The 19,631-nt window shown below is 41.9% G+C and overlaps 6 protein-coding genes across 8 annotated transcripts; 4 read left to right on the plus strand and 2 right to left on the minus strand.

The window, feature by feature from the left end:
- Window positions 1-810: 810 nt before the first annotated feature.
- Bet5 (blocked early in transport 5) lies at window positions 811-1,831 on the minus strand. Its single transcript, XM_017153266.3, has 3 exons — window positions 1,547-1,831; window positions 1,348-1,490; window positions 811-1,042 (listed from the first exon to the last, which is right to left on the minus strand). Exons 1-3 carry the CDS (start codon window positions 1,643-1,645, stop codon window positions 847-849), a joined length of 438 nt encoding a protein of 145 aa, XP_017008755.1. The 5' UTR covers window positions 1,646-1,831; the 3' UTR covers window positions 811-846.
- Window positions 1,832-1,973: 142 nt separating this feature from the next.
- LOC108065324 (uncharacterized) lies at window positions 1,974-4,303 on the minus strand. Its single transcript, XM_044395631.2, has 5 exons — window positions 3,977-4,303; window positions 3,806-3,923; window positions 2,618-3,748; window positions 2,443-2,555; window positions 1,974-2,384 (listed from the first exon to the last, which is right to left on the minus strand). The coding sequence occupies exons 1-4, from the start codon at window positions 4,193-4,195 to the stop codon at window positions 2,491-2,493; spliced, it is 1,533 nt and encodes a 510-aa protein (XP_044251566.1). The 5' UTR covers window positions 4,196-4,303; the 3' UTR covers window positions 1,974-2,384; window positions 2,443-2,490.
- A 268-nt stretch (window positions 4,304-4,571) lies between these two features.
- Window positions 4,572-6,762, plus strand: LOC108065326 (pyridoxal phosphate homeostasis protein). Of its 2 annotated transcripts, XM_070217510.1 has the most exons (6): window positions 4,572-4,655; window positions 4,724-4,820; window positions 4,886-5,098; window positions 5,841-5,988; window positions 6,051-6,292; window positions 6,350-6,762. In XM_070217510.1, the coding sequence occupies exons 2-6, from the start codon at window positions 4,728-4,730 to the stop codon at window positions 6,416-6,418; spliced, it is 765 nt and encodes a 254-aa protein (XP_070073611.1). In that variant the 5' UTR covers window positions 4,572-4,655; window positions 4,724-4,727; the 3' UTR covers window positions 6,419-6,762. The 2 variants fall into 2 exon arrangements, with proteins under 2 accessions (XP_070073611.1, XP_017008753.2); XM_017153264.3 differs by lacking the exon at window positions 4,572-4,655 and having other exon boundaries at window positions 4,668-4,820.
- Window positions 6,763-8,525: 1,763 nt separating this feature from the next.
- Mlc2 (myosin light chain 2) lies at window positions 8,526-10,244 on the plus strand. The gene is made up of 3 exons (XM_017153265.3): window positions 8,526-8,637; window positions 9,263-9,505; window positions 9,690-10,244. The coding sequence occupies exons 1-3, from the start codon at window positions 8,635-8,637 to the stop codon at window positions 10,110-10,112; spliced, it is 669 nt and encodes a 222-aa protein (XP_017008754.1). The 5' UTR covers window positions 8,526-8,634; the 3' UTR covers window positions 10,113-10,244.
- A 509-nt stretch (window positions 10,245-10,753) lies between these two features.
- On the plus strand, window positions 10,754-16,651 carry Rsod (Related to Sod). The gene is made up of 10 exons (XM_017153257.3): window positions 10,754-12,155; window positions 12,515-13,427; window positions 13,496-14,048; window positions 14,111-14,767; window positions 14,825-15,108; window positions 15,163-15,484; window positions 15,546-15,630; window positions 15,695-15,884; window positions 15,948-16,228; window positions 16,290-16,651. Exons 1-10 carry the CDS (start codon window positions 12,089-12,091, stop codon window positions 16,397-16,399), a joined length of 3,462 nt encoding a protein of 1,153 aa, XP_017008746.2. The 5' UTR covers window positions 10,754-12,088; the 3' UTR covers window positions 16,400-16,651.
- Window positions 16,465-18,669, plus strand: VhaAC45RP (VhaAC45-related protein). Of its 2 annotated transcripts, XM_017153262.3 has the most exons (3): window positions 16,465-17,268; window positions 17,498-18,318; window positions 18,365-18,669. In XM_017153262.3, the coding sequence occupies exons 1-3, from the start codon at window positions 16,804-16,806 to the stop codon at window positions 18,504-18,506; spliced, it is 1,428 nt and encodes a 475-aa protein (XP_017008751.2). In that variant the 5' UTR covers window positions 16,465-16,803; the 3' UTR covers window positions 18,507-18,669. The 2 variants fall into 2 exon arrangements, with proteins under 2 accessions (XP_017008751.2, XP_017008750.2); XM_017153261.3 differs by having other exon boundaries at window positions 17,498-18,564.
- Window positions 18,670-19,631: the final 962 nt, after the last annotated feature.

Raw genomic sequence — 19,631 nt, forward strand, 5'->3', positions numbered from 1 at the left:
GTACTTGTATCTAAGGTCAATTGATCCGCGTGGCAGATAAATTATATCACCTATCCCATCACTTTCATCTTGCCAAAAATATTCGCACTAATATCTCTATCTGCGGATTAATATGCAAAATAGGCCATAAAATCATATGATAAAAACAAATTTAGCTTGCTTTTAAATTTGTAAAATCATAAACATATTTGATCTTATCAAATATTTATCATCGAGGTTTTTAGGTTTGCAAATTGGAGGTTTTATAACAAAGCTTTCAGTAGTCAGGACTCAAGTAATGCCTATAAAGATTACAATCTTTGATTGGCTATAAAAAACTCTTTAACAAATCATTGCTGCTGAAGAATTTATGAAGATAGGAACCATTAAACAGTAATGAGATGAAGAATCGGTATTGTTCCTTGGTAACAAAAGGTTACCAAACATAATTAAGATTATTTTTTAGTGTGTAATCCCTGCTGGCCTGCGGCAACTCCCGCTCAGCCATTCAGTCAGTCGGTTTATCAGTTCGTGGGACTGGCTAAAACCTCCGAGTTGCAGCAACCGCTTTGACATTTGTCCCCCTTTGTCAGCAGTGGTCATGTGGACAGTGTGCAGTGGACGGTGGGCACCGGACAGTGAAAAAGACAGGGCTTGCGCAACTTTGAGGCCAGTTTTTCTCGCTGGCCCCGCAGACATTTTTAAGTGCACGCCATTTCCGGAGCCCCGGATCTCGGCGGCTGCATTTCGGAGCACTTGCCAGCGCAATTTGCGATTCGGAGCTAATGACATAGACCTTAGAGTTTCAGAGGTGGAATTTGCATAACTTGATAATGGGAGTATGTGAGCTTAAAGCTATTTATTTGCTTAGATATTGCGGATGCCGAAGATGGGTGACTGCCTGACGAACTCATCGAGCTTGGACTGAAACAGCTCCGAGGTGACCACTGTACCGGGCGTCCACAGTGGATCCCGCACCACGAACTCCACCCACACCTTGGCATACAGTTGCTGCAGCAGCTCCTTCACATTGATGGCCGTCGTATCCGTGTTGAGAACAAATCTGAGGGGAAAGAAAATTATTCGTTTAGAGGTATTTATAGAAAGGGTAAATGGTATTCAGTGTGCTAGGAACCAAAAATGATTTTAAAGTAGAGTACGGATTCAAATAGACAATTAACTCTATTATTATTATGATTATGAATCTATAAGTATTTCCAAATTTTAAAATTTGTAGTATAGAAAATTTCGAAATAGAGGATGTATAACAAAATCTCAAAATAACAAAATAAATTGATAATATTGACGGAGTTAATAGAGATTTACAATACAATTTTCCAAGTTCCTTTTAGTTCTTAATAAACTCACTTTAATCCCGAGGGAGTTTCCAGATAATGTAGGGCGTAGCGATTGGTCTTATAGTAAAGGAACCCTTCCCGCGGATCGTGTGGCGATATCTTGCTCACAAAGGACTTAATGGAGAAGAGCATTCCGTAGGTGAGTTTGGCTTCCTAGAAATACAAATATTTAATGGATTTAAAATGATATTCCTGAATTTGTATCTTACCTCCTCGCGGGTGATTCCAGATTTCTTGGTGCGATTCCATTCTGCGTAGTGGAGGAGCGTTCCGAACTTGTCGAATATGTACAGATTAAAGATGGTCATCTTGTTAAAGCTAATCGGAATGGCATTAGCCCTCAAAACAAGGGTTCTTTACAATTTTATGGAATGAATCTACTTTATTTTCCACCGCAAAACAACAGTGCTGCCGATGTAGCTATTTATATCTATTTATCTAGCGATTTAAAAACAATAACATTGGAACGGTGCTGCCAACTTGCTTCATTTTAATACTAAAAAATACTAGAAACAGCTGATCAAGAATACTGCCCAAAATACGTTACTTTTATTAATTTTAAAAGTATTTTTTTAAAGTAAAGCAAATATTTAATATGAAATGTAATATGAAATATTCAAGTAAATTATTATTACAAAACGGTGTACAAAACAATTTTAATTAATGCCTTTGCCGGGTTTATTTGGTTTGTGAAAAACAAAAATTTTGATCAATGTGTTTAATTATTTTACTTTTTTCTGCTCTCCTAATTTATCCTTGGATTTTGAAGAAAAGGTCCCCTTTTTCTTTTTATTCTTGTTTTCATCTTGTTCGGGAATCTCTATAACGAAGGGGTACTCAATGGGATTGCTCACTTGTTCACGACTGGTTGCTGTTGTTTTTTTCTGGGTAATATCCTGCTTCTTATCCTTATCCTTAGCCGGTTTTGGGGTAGCAATGACCGCCTTCTCTGTCGAACTGGAACTCTCGGTGTCGTCGCATTCAACCGTTTTGGGATACTCGTCAAACTGGATAGTCTTTCTTGATTCAGTTGAGGTTCGAGAAGCACTTTTGGGGGCATTATTTATATGGACTATTTTTAGGAGAGAAATATAGAAACTCTTACCTTTCTGTGCCAAAGGTGGACTTTTTCCTTATACTACGCCTGTCCATTTCAAAGTATTGGATTGGGCGAGCGGTGTTGTCTATAACGATGATTGGCATCCTTGTTGGGATTACCTATTTTAAAAAATTTTATTTTTGTATTTATATAAGTGATACATTTCCCCCAGTTTACTCACTTGACTTAAAGTTCCTTTGGGCTTCCCTCTTGTCGAATTGACGATGATTTCCTATAAAGTTATCCTGTTTGGTGAGCATAGCTCCCTCGGAGGTGGGACTACGGAATCCAGCTGCCCCACTCGCCTGTAGACGGCGAGCCTGAAACTCCCGATTCTCCAGCTTCAATCGCTCGAAGTGATCATCCGGAAATGGACGTCTAGTTACCCCGGAATGCCAGTTGTTGCTCCTTCGCTGTTTGGATGGTTCCTCCGGACGACGACTTTGAGGGGGATATGATTTCTCCGCAGGACGACGGGACTTGGATTCGCTACCACCTCCGCCGTCTCTATGATTATTCGAAGGGCGACGGGATTCTCCAGTTCCCGGGGGATGTGAACTCCTTCTGGTTTCCTTTATTTCCCCGGGTAATCTTCGCGATTCTCTTCTAGATTCCCTTTGGTTGTCCCTCATTTCGATACTAGTTATGTTGGTTAACCCCCTCGATTCATTGGTATTGCTTGTTATCTTTTGCACTTTTCGAGATTCCTTCATTTCACCACTGGTTAATTGGGGTAACCATCGCGATTCTTGGGTATGACTGGTTACTTTGGGAACCCTTCGGGATTCTGTAATTTCCCCAGAGGTTATATTGTGCAACTTCCTGGCTTCGTTGGATATCCTACGGTATTCACCACTTGTGATGTTAGGAAGTCGCTTTAGTTGCTCACTGGTTACTTTGGAGAGCCTTTTGGTCTCTACGATTCCACTGGTAATGGTCGGAATGCGCATGACATTCGCCATCCGCTTGGATTCTCCGGAACCTCCAGGCGGAGCACTTCCTCCACCTCCCTGGTGAGTTCTTTTGGAGGAGTGGGGCTGTTCCGATTCCGAGTTAACAGATCTCCAGTAAGGACGATCTTTTCGGTGTTTTCCCGCATCCTGCGATTCTCGCTGAGCTGAGCGACCTCGAGATCCCCGAGAACCCCGCCTGTTCTCCTCATCCTGTCTTTTTCTAGCATCCGTTTGAAGACTAGTGGTTCGCAGATTTTTCGTTTGCAAAACAGGCAGTAGCATGGGCATATTAAGGTTATTCGGCGGGGTCATCAATCCACTGGTATATTGCTTAACTTTTGGACTGATTAAGTACTCTCCTAGTTAAATAAAATAGTTTATTTCAAGTTTTCTCTTAACTTTACGGCCATAATTACCTGGGGAATCCTCAGTATCAGATGAAAAAGGTGGCAAGTTGGCAGAAGTGCGGACATTTCGGAACATCTTCATACCCCTGTGACCAAATTGGCTGATTTCCGGAAAGAAGGTCTCCCACTGAGGGTTTATAAGTTAAGCAGAAGGTGACTTTCAGAAACTAAAGTACCTACCAGATAGAATATCCCGTAGGCCAGGAGAATGGCCAACAGCAGGACGGCCGTGAACTTGGTGAACTGCATCAGGATGAAGAGAACGACACCTGCAAGCACCTCCGTATGGGCCACTCCGAGGAACTCCAAGCAGTGCCGAATCTCGCAGATCCTCATCGTGACCAGGTAATCCACCACGGAGTTAAAGGAGTCGCAGGCGCATCTGATTGCATCCGCCATGGTTCAAGTTTAGGGGGATGAATGGGTACCAGTGAAGGCATTTCTCCCTGGCACAGGGTTTCCGAAAAAGGGCTAAAATGCGTCTACACTTAACTGCCCAAGCAAAGGCAATTGGATTTTAAATTCCGGATGCCGGAAGTTATGGAGAATGGCGGTACCATTGTACAAACTTAAAAAAAAACCTTTTTGCCAAGTAGTAGAAATTGCGAACTTAATTTGTATACCATTTGCTTTTGTTTTATGTTGTTTAAAATATTATTAACTTTAACTATTTGTACTAAAAAATTATTTTAGAGAGTTTAAATTTTCCCGCCAAAAAATGGTAGTTTCCAAACAATAAAAGGTCGTTTTTGGTATATTTCTGTTTTCTCCGGTCCCACTGCAAAACAGCTGTTTAGCAAACTTTGTTTTTGTTTTTGTTTTTACAAGAGGGATTTCTTATCAGCGAGTTTTATCTAATGTAACTATTATAACTACTGTTTATCTGGGTTTTAATAAAAAGCGAATAATCCATTAAAAACGCTACAGTTAAATGCTAAGACGCACAATGGCGGAATTCGACGTGAAAGCCGGTTTGCAGCACGTGTTGAAGCGAATTGACGAGGTGCTTCTGCAGCGTCCCAAGGTGAAATAAACTCAGTTATCTCTCCTTTATGATCTTATACAAGAATATCTTTATCTTTCCCACAGGAAGTGCAAGCTCCAAGACCCCTACTCGTCGCAGTTAGCAAAACAAAGCCAGCGGAGGCGGTAATAGAGGCCTACGAGGCCGGACAAAGGGACTTCGGGGAGAACTATGTGCAGGAACTGGAGGAGAAGAGCCGCCATCCGGACATCCTGGCCAAGTGTCCCGACATCAGGTGGCACTTCATTGGCCACATGCAGAGCAACAAGATCAACAAGGTCAGCTTTGTTTGGACTGACGATCTGTAGACCCATTTAAAAAGGGAATTTTAATGAAGAACTCGTCCATTCCTCGAGTGTCAGAGAAGCTCCTAAAGATTTGTTTAAAGTTTTCTATAAAGAACTACAGGGAATGACAGTCTAAATAGTTGTTAGGGCTCAACCTATAGGGTTTCAACATAGCTTTAATAGATGGAAATGCAACAAGTTGACTAGCATTTCTCAGTCAATCCTCTACCACAAAAGAAGATTTGTCTTTTGATACGTTTTTAATAAGTTAGAAGGGAAATAGATATGTTATTTGTATCTAGACGTCGGATTTTATAAAACTTACTACCAATTTTTAGGAAAAAGCCTTTATCCATTATCAAGGATTTAAGCCATCAAGTATCACTGGTAATCAAATGTAACAAAACAGATATCACCTATAACCCAACGTCTAGTAATTACCTTTGAAAACACAATTTTATTCACATAATTATTCCTATAAACTTTAAACGATTTTAAAGCTATACTGTGTAAAAGATTTTTAAAGTACTGCAGCTAGAACGGAAAATTTTTTCAAATTCGTAAATGCTTAAAATGTTTATAATTTTATAATTATTCAATTGATGAGACAGAAATGCGAAGAAAGATCTTGAACTCTTCATACCTTAAAATTTGTAATGTTACGCTAATTTAAACTAAGGAAAATTGCTCATTCCTCTAAAATATTTTGTTATTTTCTTAACTCTCCATTTAGGTTCTTTCGGTGCCTAATCTGCATATGATCCAAACAGTGGACAGTGAGAAATTGGCCACCAAACTGGACGCAGCCTGGTCTAAAGTGCAGCCAACTCCTGAGCAGCCGCTGCAGGTGCTTATCCAGATTAACACCAGTGGTGAAGATGGTAAGTCTGGTTTTTTCAAGTTATCAAACTTTACACTCACTAACCTAAATCCTAAACCCTAGTCAAGAGCGGCATCGAAGCCAAGGATGCCCCTGCACTCTATCAGTTCATCAGGAGCAACCTGAAACACCTGAACCTGATGGGCATAATGACCATTGGGGCCTTTGGCTTCGACTACAGCAATGGACCCAATCCGGATTTTGTGTCCCTAATGCAGGTGCACCGATCCATCTGCGAGGCGAACTCCTTTGCCCCCGATTCGGTGCTCGTCTCCATGGGAATGTCCAATGACTTCGACAAGGCGGTGAGTTGGAACCCGACTGGCCAAGATCCGTCTGTATAATCCAAACTATTCCCTTAGATCGAAATGGGCAGCACAGTGGTACGCGTTGGCTCTTCTATTTTCGGCCATCGGGCGGCCAAGGCGTGAGGAGAGGAGCGGAGATGCCTGAGGAATGCGCTGCGGGCACTGAATACAGTTGATTCCCAATGACGTCCGACCTCCCGAATGGGCAGCCTCCAAGTTCGCCTATGTATCAGGTGGAACTCTGTGTATACCTATAGTAAATCTCGTTGAAGATGATTTGGCGTTTATATTTAGAAAACCATGAGATAAACAAATGTTACGTGTGGGCTGTTATATTTCGCCCAAATTTGATTGTTAACCTCTCTCCACAAACAAAGCTTCCAGAGTGTCAAAACCATTAATATTCCCAGATACTTTATGCACCTTGGAAAACTTAATACATTTGGCGCAGTTTTCATTAATTTTAACATTCCTTTGACTGTGTATTTTGCTCGTTTTTTGCAATTTGTTCTATTTATACTTTTCGCGCACATTCAATGCTACATTGCGTATTAGATTGTGGGCAGTTTTTCCTTCTATTTCTTCTTGTTTTGCTTGGCTCGAGGCCAAAATGTCGCCTGGTTACGTGCCAAAATTGCAGCGCCAAGAGAGTTTTTCGCCGAAAATCACTTTCAATGGAGCACGAAGAAGACTGCAGCCGCCAATCGATTTTCATTATGTCTGATCGATGAATTATGAAGGCTTTCTCGCACGGATCCCATCATTAATTGAGATATTTTCCGTTTGATATTCATGCATTGAGCCTTCATTAATAATAATATTAGCAAAAGGAGGGAACATTTTTAATGTAGGTGGCAAAAATGACGTCAGATTAATGTTGCTTGAATAAATGTTTTGCTTACTATTAATCATCGAAATATTTTTATTGCAAAAGGCTAAGAACCTTCAAGAAGTCGCACCTACATATTTTCAGACAGAAAAACATATTTTTATGTTAGACCTCTCAAAGCTATTATGTCAAAGAATTTTTATATTCATACAAATATTTATGTTTACTATAATATATGAAAAATATTTGGTAACAGTTAATAATAGATTTTAATTGCTTGTTACAAATGACAACTACAATAAGGAATTAATCTATAGTTTGTTTTAAAGGTTAAATATCTATTGTTTCTATTTGCATTACATTTTACATTATATTATTAGGTATTTGAAATTTGCATTATCTGAGTCACAGTTCAATAAAGATTCTTCAAAATCATAATATTTAGTTTAATATATGTAGTAACAGGGTTAATGTATCAATGACGTGATAATACAATGTTTAGCTGACATGATTAAAATTGGAAAATGGAAAACCTGAAGTCTTCCCATTGTTATGCAATGTCCATGGATGACTAGCGTATAGATAAAATCAGATGTTTATTCCACATTTGTTGCCGAAATAACTCTGGTCCAATATCGGGTTCGTTGGATATTTATGCGACACGAAATCCGCTCGATCTCTGTTCTGCGTACATATACCATACAGATCTATAGATTTGGAATTCTCGGCGCTCTATTCATATTGCACAATGTACGGGAGGCATTTCGAAAAACAGAAAAGAAACGTAGGCAAGGCAAAACATCGAGTATATAGGCGTGAATAGACATTTAGACATATGCTATATGTTGAACATATACTTATATATATGATGCCAAGGGAAATGTAGGTGATTTCAGCGCAAGAGGACACCTTTAGGAGGAGGGTGGCCTCTAGAAAAGAGCAAAATAAAATAAAAGAAAACAAAACAAAAATCTGAAGACGGGGAAATGTATCCACAACAGAGAGCCAGAGCCAAAATACGAACCAATACGAATCCGAATCGAAAGCACCGAAATAAATTCCGAACATATGTATAGGCTTCTGCTGCCCAAAAGCCAAAGCCAAAAGCATTTTCTCTGCGTTTTTAAAATTAGATTTTTGATTAGAGCAGCGCCCGATGAGTAAACAACTCGGATACCATGGTATACCATAGGCTATGCTATAGCTATGCTCTGGCTATATCTATATAGATATAGCCGCCCAGCACCCCACCTATCGCCTGGGCGGACCTCGCCTTGCAGATACTAAAAAAGGCAGCACGAATATTGCAGATACAGATACAGCGTACTAGCGAATGCCACCCGAAGATGCCCGAAGTGTGCCGAACCCCCCACGATCGGCCCCAATGGGTGGAAGAAGCAGAGCTCCTCCGAGCTCTTAAAACATCATTGTCTTGGCGATAAAATCAGCCAGAGATTCAGTGTGCTCTGACGGCTCGACTCGATTAGACAACACATCCAAGTTCAGCACCATGGTAAGGATACGTCCAGGAATACATATCACCCGAACTGAACTGAACTATACCGAACTGGATCCCAGTGCCTGGATATAAGCAGCAAGGATAATGCCAATTAGTGCATCAGTGAATCAGTTGCATTTGAGAAATACCAAGAAGATACGAAATATGAAGTGAACTTTAACCAATGGTGACCCCGATTCACCGTATTCGTATAGTGAGAATGTAGTGCCAGACAATTCTATAAATGGATCGGTCCGAAACCGAGTGTTACGCGTCAGTAACGAAATCCGATATCCGCGTCGGGCAGCTTATGTAATATGCGTCCGGGCTATTTATAGCCAAGTGGAAAACTTTTCGCCCCAGATACATATTTTCTGGCCTGAATGGATAACTTTTATACGAAGTAATTCTAATAGGAGATCCTTCTAAATGGAGAACATTCCTAAAAGCTACCTGTAAATGAAACACTTTCTAAAGGATATCTTTTAAATTAAGTAGTTCAAACTGGATAGACTCGTTTAATACATTTCTCAATAGTATGACTTTCAAGTTTCTGAACAAACTGTAGGACCGAACTGACTGCCTATATCCCAACTACTACCTTCAAACCCCTTACTAAACCCCTTCTTTCCACCCACAGGCCGATGAGAAGAAGAAGGTTAAGAAGAAGAAGACCAAGGAAGAGGGTGGTACTTCCGAAACCGCTTCTGAGGCCGCATCCGAGGCAGCAACCCCGGCACCAGCTGCCACTCCTGCCCCGGCCGCATCCGCCACTGGTTCGAAGAGAGCGTCGGGCGGATCCCGCGGCTCCAGGAAGTCGAAGCGCGCTGGCTCCTCGGTCTTCTCTGTCTTCTCCCAGAAGCAGATCGCCGAGTTCAAGGAGGTGAGTCTAGGATAGGTTTAGATATCATGTGGCCCAACTTCATGTCACGGCGAAAGCGAACCGATCATCCCATACCATCTATATGCCATCCATGCCAAGTCAAGTTACCAAGTCACCAACCCACTCTCTCTCTTTCTCTCTATCTCTCTCTCTGTTTCCGTTCGGAATTGGATCGATCCATTAGGCCTTCCAACTAATGGATGCCGACAAGGACGGTATTATTGGCAAGAACGATCTGCGCGCCGCCTTCGACTCCGTTGGCAAGATCGCCAACGACAAGGAGTTGGACGCCATGCTGGGCGAGGCCTCGGGTCCGATCAACTTCACCCAGTTGCTGACCCTGTTCGCCAACCGCATGGCCACCTCCGGTGCCAACGATGAAGACGATGTTGTTATTGCTGCCTTCAAAACATTCGATAACGATGGTCTCATCGACGGTGACAAATTCCGCGAAATGCTCATGAACTTCGGTGACAAGTTCACCATGAAGGAGGTTGATGATGCCTACGATCAGATGGTGATCGACGACAAGAACCAGATCGATACCGCCTCCCTGATCGAGATGCTCACCGGCAAGGGTGAAGAGGAGGAGGAGGAGGCCGCCTAAGTTATCCAACTAGGGCAACCACCGATCACATCCTAACTTCTAACTCAGCATCCATATTACCAACAGCCAGAATCAGAACGTTAAAGAAATCAATCAGTCAAATCAGTAATAATAAAACGTAATTAAAAGAAACGCTCGTTTACATATATATGTAGATTCTCAGTATCTTGTAATCTCTTTTTGTTACCCATCACCAAGTACCAAGTACCAAGTACCAAGAACCAACACCACCAACAACCAGATCAACAACATCCGATCAGAACTGAAAATGAACTTCTTCAGCAACATTTTGGTAGCGATCAGAACCATTTACCATATGTATCTGTCCATCATAGTTAGGGATACTTACGATCACGTTCACAAGAACCGATGCGTTAGTTTTCTAGTTGATTTACTGTTAAATTTTACACGTAAAATTTATAAAACAAATGCTATCTATTTTATTTAAAACACCTATAAAATCAACAAAAAAACTTAAAAACAACAACCAAGCCGTGTCTATTTTTATATATCGCTGAGCTAAAGAGATGAATACCAGAGATCGAGATCGAGATCGTAATGAGGATAAAGGATGTTAAAAAGGATGATATAGGGATGATGTTGATGGGTAGCCAGGCTGGATTCGTTAGTTCTGGACCCACGAATTTGAATTTGAATTTGATTACGATTATGATTATGAACCACTATGAATATGAATTTATTAGCCAGTTTTGTGAGTTTAATGTTTTTGATGATGTTCGTTAAATCTCGCAGGACCAGGAGAGAGAGAGGCAAAATACCTATAGCAACCTATATTATTAGGTAATATTTAACTGAGAGCCAATTATTTATCCTATTCTATCAAAACAATATTTATCGTTATGCATATCTAACGTTCGTTACTCAATTTCTATTTCAATATCAATTACGATTATCAGTTATGAGTTATCAATTATTATTGCAAGTTATCGAGAGTTAGGCTAATAACAGAGAAACATTAAGTTCATTCACTCAAATTGTTTAATGCGAATTTACATAACTTAACCACCACTATCACCACAACTTTCTGCTTATGAACTATCAGCGTTATAAACAAACCCAAACAAAGAACCCAATATGATATCTGAAATATGAAGAAACGATCAAACAACCAACCCAGTGTTTCTAGTTAATGCGTTTCGAAGCTTCGAGGAGGATCCTCCACCCCCCCGTGGGATTTTTGATACGATATGATGTGGGGTGGGGGGGTTTTAGTTTGATTAAGGTACCCACAACCACTAGTACCTAGGCTGATCGGAAGAAGCCACTATATATACTACTGTATACTATGTACTAACACTCAAAACTCAACACGAGCACACACTCTACACTGCACTACACACCAATCCATTTCAAAATGCAACATGCAACAAGTTGTTAAATGCGAATCGAATCTTTACTTCAGTATAAATTAAGTTATACACGGCAAGATGAGAAAAAATCTGAAAATTTTTTAACCCGGTCAGAAATATTAACAAAAAAACGAACAAAAAAAAGAACAAAGAATAGAAAACAAGTAACTGTTTTTATACAACATAACTAGATGATGATACAATGACGAAGTCTTGGAATAAAGCAAAAGCGAGTCGTCTTGAAAAAAGAACAACTAAGTGAATGGAGTTTGACTTTCTCAGGGGAAAGGGGTTCGGGTTTCAGGGGTATGGATAATATTATATGTGACTCAGCTGAGCGGTGCCGGAAAACAAGTTCCAGATCAAAACAAAACCACCGATAAAGCTGGGGAGCTAGGGGAGCCAACAAAGCAGTGGCAAACTCCCCACACTTGGCCAAGTCGATGGCCAATACCCAAACCTTCGAGCGACCAGTTTCCAGTCGAGTTTTTGACGCGCACGCATGCGCACTACAATGTGAAAGTCAGCCACGACGACTCACGATTGCCACATTCACTTAAAGAGCTCTTTTGTTGCGGAATATCTGGTTGTTCCGGAACCAGAACTATGGCTCAAACGGGACACCTTTTGTGGTTCTCAACGGTCTGCTGGATTGCATCATGGATAAGTGGAGGTAAGTGCTGGAATTCCCATCAATTGTATGCAGATCTTGCGTGGCGAAAGAAAACGAAAGTATCTCAAGCTGTGTCTTTGGATATCTCACCACACCTAGAGTAAACTGGAAAAAATGTTATTAAATATTGAAAGAAATATCATAAAATACCTATAAAAAAATTATAGATCATATTTATTCAGCATGGAAATAAGTTTTTCATAGGCTCTATATAAGTAAAATATTTATTGTCAAGCTAGATTAAATTTATTTTTTGGTCAGCTATGATTTTAATCATACTTTTTTTCCCTGTACTCTTGTTATAACTCACCATACTCTGGTTTTCCCACTCTCACTCTCTACTTTTGTGTGACTCTCAGCTGATGCACAGCATCTGATCGCCTACATCTCGCAGAGGGGTCTCCATGGAGAGATTACTTTTCGGCAAATGAATGCCAGCACGGTGGAGATCAAGGCCAATCTGGAGGCCACTCTGCAGTATCCCGATCAGGTTTGGAGTTGGGGAGTACGAAGATTCCCCGTGGATTACTCGAACACAGATCCCGAAGAGCGCTGCGAACTGAGTCGCTTGGGTAGTCAAGTTTTGTCCTTCGATGAGGATTTGGAGTACCTAGTCCTCCCCGGAAATGAAACTTCCTCGTGGGAACGCAATATGCAGCTAATTGGAGATCGAGGCATTTGGGGCAAGTCACTGGTTCTCACCGAGGTCAACTCTAATTTCCGGATTTGTGCCACCATAACAACCATCCAAAGTTCCGTGGAGCATATGGCGGAGGCTCGATTCAATACTCCCATCGCAGGATCTGTTCACTTTCGTTGGTTGGCTGCTGCCGAAGGAGCCGTTGGGGATACCTTAATCTACTCGGATCTTTATCATATTAGAGAGCAACCAGCTCTTCTCGAAGAAGATAAGAGTCAAGCTGGAACTTTTACCCAGCACCATTGGAAAATCTACGTGACGGATATCTTCAAGCATGACCATCATCGCACCGAGGATAATTGCAATTTTCTTCAGTTGGTCTTTGATCCTCAGGGCGGTGGCGCTGGCAAGGGAATCGGCGACCTGGATGCTCGTCTGGGGAGGATTGGAGTGGCCAAGAATGCCCTGCGTTCGCCACAACGCAGTGTTTTCAGGGATGCCAAGCTCGCCCTGTTGCCCTCGGATCTCACTATTCCACACAGGACTCTCTACCTGGTACTTTTCGATAACCAACATCCGGATTCTTATCTCGCCTGTACCAAGATTCGTCATGTTCAACCGTTGACTTACAAGTGAGTGGGATTTTACTGCGGTTTTCTTATAGAATTTATAATAATTATATTAATTTTTGTAACCACAGAACTTTCATCAACTCGGGTGGAGTCAAGGGAGAAGTGACCTTCACTCAGCGTTCCAAATTCGACCCGACTTTCCTCAATTTCACCCTGGGAGCTCCGCTTTCCCAGCGCGTGAGTCGCAAGTTTGCCGAGGATGTGGCCGCCTTCAGGATACACAATCTACCACCGGTGCCCCAGAGAATGGGTCATGAGGACTACTGTTGGACCACCGGGGAGATGCATAATCCCCGCGAGATAAACGATAACATACCACCGCCTGGCTATGGAACCCAGGAGCAGTATCCCCTGGGCGACCTCTCGGGGAAGCTGCAGGGTCGCAACAAGGGTTACTTCCATCAGTATGTCCTGCCAGGAACGAGTTCCGAGCTGAATGGCCTCTATTGGGATGTCTTTCTGCCCCTTCAAGGACGTCACAGCATCGCCCAAAGGAGCCTGGTCATATACACCTTCAATCGATCTGATGTGACTAATATTACCAAGATGATATGGGGCTGTTCCAGCCTGGGGGAATATCAAAGGAATGGAATCTACCAACGTGACATGATTACGGCTCAGGTGAGATATAAAATTAAAATTCTTTCTTATAAAATATTTAATTTGTGTATCCTAATTTCCAGGTTCTTTTCCGTTACCCAGTGGTGGGTCGTGTGATCATGCGACAGCCGGCGGAGCAGCCTTGGCAGGACACCACCGTTCTATTTGAGTACCTAATCCAGGCGGATGGTTCCACACAGAATACCACCCGTGATCATCGTTGGGCCATCCATAGCAATGCACCTGGAAAGGATTTCTATGACTGGCAACAGAGGTGCATCTCGGCAGGACCTGTCTTTAATCCATATCGAGTAGATTGGGGCAATCGAAGTGTGGATGACTTTTGCCAACCAAATTTACCCTCGATGTGCCGAATGGGAGCCATGGATTCGAGATTGGGAACTCTAACCATTGCTGGAGGAAGAAGGGTGGCCCAGAAAATAAGCAGGAGAATGTTTGTGGATGGTAATCTTCCGCTCTCTGGAAGGCACAGCATTCTAGGTAAGTCCCTGGTTATCTACGAGGATAGTGGTCCTAAAGCTAGAGGGGAGAGACTAGCCTGTTCGGCGGTTATTGGACATTTCCGTCGAAAAGTGGTGGCCAAGGAGTGGTATGCCAATGGAGATCCCCTGACTGTTAGTGGTAGGGTCGAGATAACCCAGCAATCGGAGTACGATGTTAGCAACGTCGAAGTGCAGCTGAAGGGATTGCAGGATAACACAGGATATCATATACATAGGGTAGGTATATTTGGAATTATCATAAAAATAAATATCATAAAATAAACCCAATTTCAGACCCCCGTGGAAGCCAATCTGGCTTTTCCCTGCGAAGCCTCCACTTTATATGGCCACTGGAATCCCTTCGATGTGAGTCCCAAATCAGCACCGCCTCCAAAAAGAGGAACCACCGATCAGTATGAGATGGGAGATCTGAGTGGAAAGTTTGGAGGCCTCGAGGGAGTCACGCAGTTCGAGGATGCCTACAATGATACGAATCTTCCGCTCTTCGGCTACAACAGCATCATTGGAAGATCTGTGGTCATTCAGAAGAGACAGAAGAATGCTCGATGGGCCTGCAGGTGGGCTATCCTTAGTTTTAAAAGATTTTCAATTATTTGAACCTCCATTTTTAGTACCCTTGAGCGAGGCTATAGTCCCAGTGAGGCCAGGGAACTCAGGGCCATTGCCTCGTTCCATCATCCCACTGGATATGCCTATGGTTATGTGAAGATGACGCAGTTAATCCACAATGATGGCAGTCAATCGGAGACGGTGATTGAGGTGAAGCTGCGGCATCCTGGTAAAAACGATAGGAACTCTACGAGAAACCACAACTGGCAGATCTTCGTAAATCCCGTGGGCGTGGATGCAGCCGTAAAACCCACAAACACACGCTGTGTGGCTGGAGGATATGTTTGGAATCCGTACTACACACAACTGGCAGATCCCTTGAATGTGGGTTTTGAATTAATATTTAAGGAATTTAAATCTCTTAATTGGAATATTTATTTTTTAGCTGGATCTCTATGAACAGGAGTGCAGTCCCGATAATCCTTTGCGTTGCTATGTAGGCGATGTTGGAGCTCGTTTGGGAACTATAGGTACGATATCTTAAATCATTTTATAACTACCTAGTTATAATTTATTAATAAATTATTATTTTAGATCTTGGAGGTGAACGCGTAGTCCTTACCGACTCTAATTTCCCCTTGGAGGCTCCTGTGGGAGCCATTGGACGTTCTATTGTGATCTTTGGACCCGATAATTCCCACGAGAGGTTCGCCTGTGCAAATATAGAACCCGATCACAATGTCATTAAATACATCAACCTGCAAAAGCCGCCCCGATTTGTAGTGTAAGTATAAATAAATATATTATATTCCTTAATTAATTAATCTCTATAAAATATATTATATAGTGCCCAGTTTCTGGAGGAGCTAAGAACCGTGATGGGCATTCCCGAGTGGATGTTGGATGTGGATGCTCGGAAGACCAAGGAACTTCATGGTGGCGCCTGCATCCAGATGATCATCCATTTCAAGGGACCTCTGGCCCACCGATTGGAGTTGGATATGTCCCGTTTGATAGCCGCTGGGAGATTGGATGCCCCTAGTCTGTTCATTCCAGGTTATGTGAACCAAAAGAGAAAGGCCACCATTTCTTATCGCACCTGTGGTGTGAGGGATACCAATGAGAAAAGTAAGTAGTCCTGATTCTAAGTCTCAAGAATCCTTAATAATCTACTATATCTTTTTTATAGGAACCAAGAACTTCAGGGGTAACTTTTATTCCTCAAACTCAGCTCCAACCGAACCAAAGCCTTTTGTATTAGCTTTCGTAGTCATTGGCTTAGTCTTTAAGTTCCTTTAAATCTTAAAAATAATGTTACTTTGTCAAATACTCAAATCGATTTTAAATATCAACGTAGTCACTAGCTTAGCATCTAGTTGTGTATAAATTCGAGGTTTTATTTTATTTTCTATTCCTGTAAATAATATTTATACATTTATCAAAAATAATTGTACAGTAATTATTATCAAAATTTACAAAGAAAATTGTTTAGGCTGTACAGTAACTAATATCAAAATTGTTGATTAATAGCTATTAAATGTAGTCATCTTACTGGACTCTAAAATTCCTATGCATATGTTTTCTAAATATGTTTAAACTGAAGGTACGTTACAAAAACATGTGGTGTTCAATGTGGTGGTGGATTTACTTTCTCAACATAACTCACAAGAACTGACTGGGAATTCGAGCATATTCCACCACCCATGGAGACCCGCCGCTTCTGGTTTATTTCTGCGCATGAGTCTTGCCCAATCGATTTTTCTGTATATACATACATCCCTCATTTCAATCGAGGGCAGAAAGTCTTTGGTGTTAGACGCACATTTACAGGCGACTCCAGAATGCAGCTGATTCTCGTTGCGACCCTGCTGTCCGTGGCATTCGGCAGCTGCAGTGCCTCCATAGCAGGACCCTTTATCTTCTGGGGTCACCAGAGGGTGACTGGCCTGCAATCCCAGGCTCTGGTGGACTCAAACAGCAGGGAATTGCCGCTGACGCAACTCTTCACGGAGGCCAAGGCGATTGTGGTCTTTGTGCGGAACTCGACCAATCGACTGGAGGGCATCAAGTATCCCAGGTTCCAGAATCTCGTCAAGAGTGGCGCTTGGACCTATCTGCCACAAAGGAGTCTCGCAGCGGAACCCTTTGGTCTCAATGCCAACATTGAGGTGAGTTGACATATATATAAAAAAACATAAATTTCTATGTATTCGAGAAAAGTTGATATGAAATTTAAAGTATAATTAGATATAAAACAAAATGGACTTTGGACCTCAAAAAATAATTTATAGAAAAGTTATTTATAAAAAAGATTATTAAATACATAGGCTTCTTAAAATACATTAAATAGGGAATTAAGAACAAATTTCTTCTATCACATCTTGTATCATTTCTCAGGTGGTAAGCCTCTCGGGACATGGAGAGGAGGATGACTCCGAGATCCTGTCGGCCTACAACGAAGCCTTGAACACCTACGGCAGAGGAGAAGTCCTGGGAATCCTGGCCAGTCGCGAAGAGGAGGCTCACTTCCTGGCCAAAAGGGAGGCTTCGCCGGCCGGCGAGGAGGAGGAGAAGGATAAGGATAAGGAGAAATCCAAGTCAGCTGAAGGCCCAGAGGAAACCGAGGCCAGTTTCATCTACGTGGCCGAGGGCAACAAGGCGGTGCTGAGTCTCAATGGACCCCTGGAACTGCGGCTGACCAATGACACGCTCAAACTGGAGGAGCACATCAAGCAGATCACCTTCGACGATCAGCGGGCCAAGGGATATGGTCGATTGAGCATCACCTTCATGCATTCGGGTGAAAAGTGCACGCTGCGCTTTAAGTTCTCTTTGATCCGGGGATCCTGGACGCTGAGGAATGTGGAGGTGGAGTACAGGGATCTCAAGAGTGTGCTGGTGGCCCGTGGTGATGAGTACACCCTGCCCAATGCTCCACTGGGCTTCTCCTATCGCTGCTCGGCGGAGAATGTGCACTTCCTGAACCCTCAGCGTAATGAGACTATTCAGGGTTTGATCCTCACCGATTTCCAAGTGCAACCCTGGCTAAATGGACGCCCGGAGTACGGGGAGGTCTACGATTGCGTGGGCTTCGTTTCGGCACCCATCCTCGCTGGACTCTTCGTGGTGACCCTGCTCCTGGGCATCTTGGGACTGGGAATCTCCGCCATGCTCAGCATGCATACGCCCAATCGATTCGAGAGTTCGCGCAGCAAGCAGTTGACCTTCACCATTCAGGAGTAGGAATCTCCAATGACCCCAGAGTTCTCCGTCGGCCATGTTCATCCAGATCACCTATGTGGCTTTCAAGCCCCTGGCTCTGTTCACCCTGGCCATCGAGCTCTTTCTCATCCATCTGCTGTTCGTGTTGATCGTGCTTTATGTGTATGTGCTATGGTATTACTGAAGAAAGTCAAAAAATTCGAAATGAACGATTTGAAATATATATCTGCAATGAAAGCCAATGACAGTGAAGTTTCTTTGAAAGTGGTTACAATGTGGAGTTAAAAGTAATATCGATATAAAAATAATATTTGTTATGAACAATATTAAATATGTCTGCCATGTAATTTTCTTTAATTGACGCTTAAGCAATTATATAAAATATTCAAATATTTATTGGGATTATTACAAACTATTTATAACAACAATTAACCTGGTATTAAAAAAAAAAAAACAATAGGTAAATGAGATCTAAAAATAATAAAGCATGCCTTTACTTATTTCGGCTGTCTTTTAGAAACTGGAAAACACATTCGGGGTTTCGCCTTCCATAAATATGTTCCCAATACCTCCTTATCACATATTCATTTTTTACAACCGCCAGAGCCTCTCTCTTCGATCTCAAGCCAAAGTTCAATCCACAGGAAAAAGTGAAAAGCAATGAAATTCTGCACAGACTGCCAAAAAAGGATGAGAGGAGTCTGGGCTGGAAATTCTGGTTATCTCGTCGGTGGCGGCTCACTTTTGTTTTTACCCACATTTCCCTCGCCGGCGATCGCCAGCTCACTTTCATTGGATCCATCGGATTGGTCCCACAGTGGCCACAGAGTGCGCAATTAAGCCGCACTCAGCGATAGAGATGCGTGAGGGAGCTGCATTTGTGCACTGAAAAAAAAAACAAAAAAAGAAAATTGGATATCTAGGAGGTTGAATGGAATTATGGATGAAAGTAAATGTATTTCATCTGTAGTAAATGCTTATTATTTAAAAACAATATAACTGGGTAAGCTATTATTTACTAAAGATCTTATTTCTATATCTGACTCATGAATATTTTATTTAAAAGATAATGTTTTTTTTTTTAATATTATTTAAAAAAGTTATCTAAAACATTTCATTTAAAATTTAAATTTAAATTGGAATATTACTGCATTCAGACTTGGATCTGTATCTCGTGAACGAAATTTAATAAAATGATCACTTTCAAAATGAATTTCCCTGTGTGTAAGTATCTGTATCTTTGGCTGGACCCCAAACGAAAACCCGAACCAAGCCCAGTCTGGTAGTTGGAGGCTCGTTTATTTATGCA

Source organism: Drosophila takahashii, chromosome 3R (assembly GCF_030179915.1).
Source record: "Drosophila takahashii strain IR98-3 E-12201 chromosome 3R, DtakHiC1v2, whole genome shotgun sequence".
In the NCBI taxonomy this organism is placed as follows: domain Eukaryota; kingdom Metazoa; phylum Arthropoda; class Insecta; order Diptera; family Drosophilidae; genus Drosophila; species Drosophila takahashii.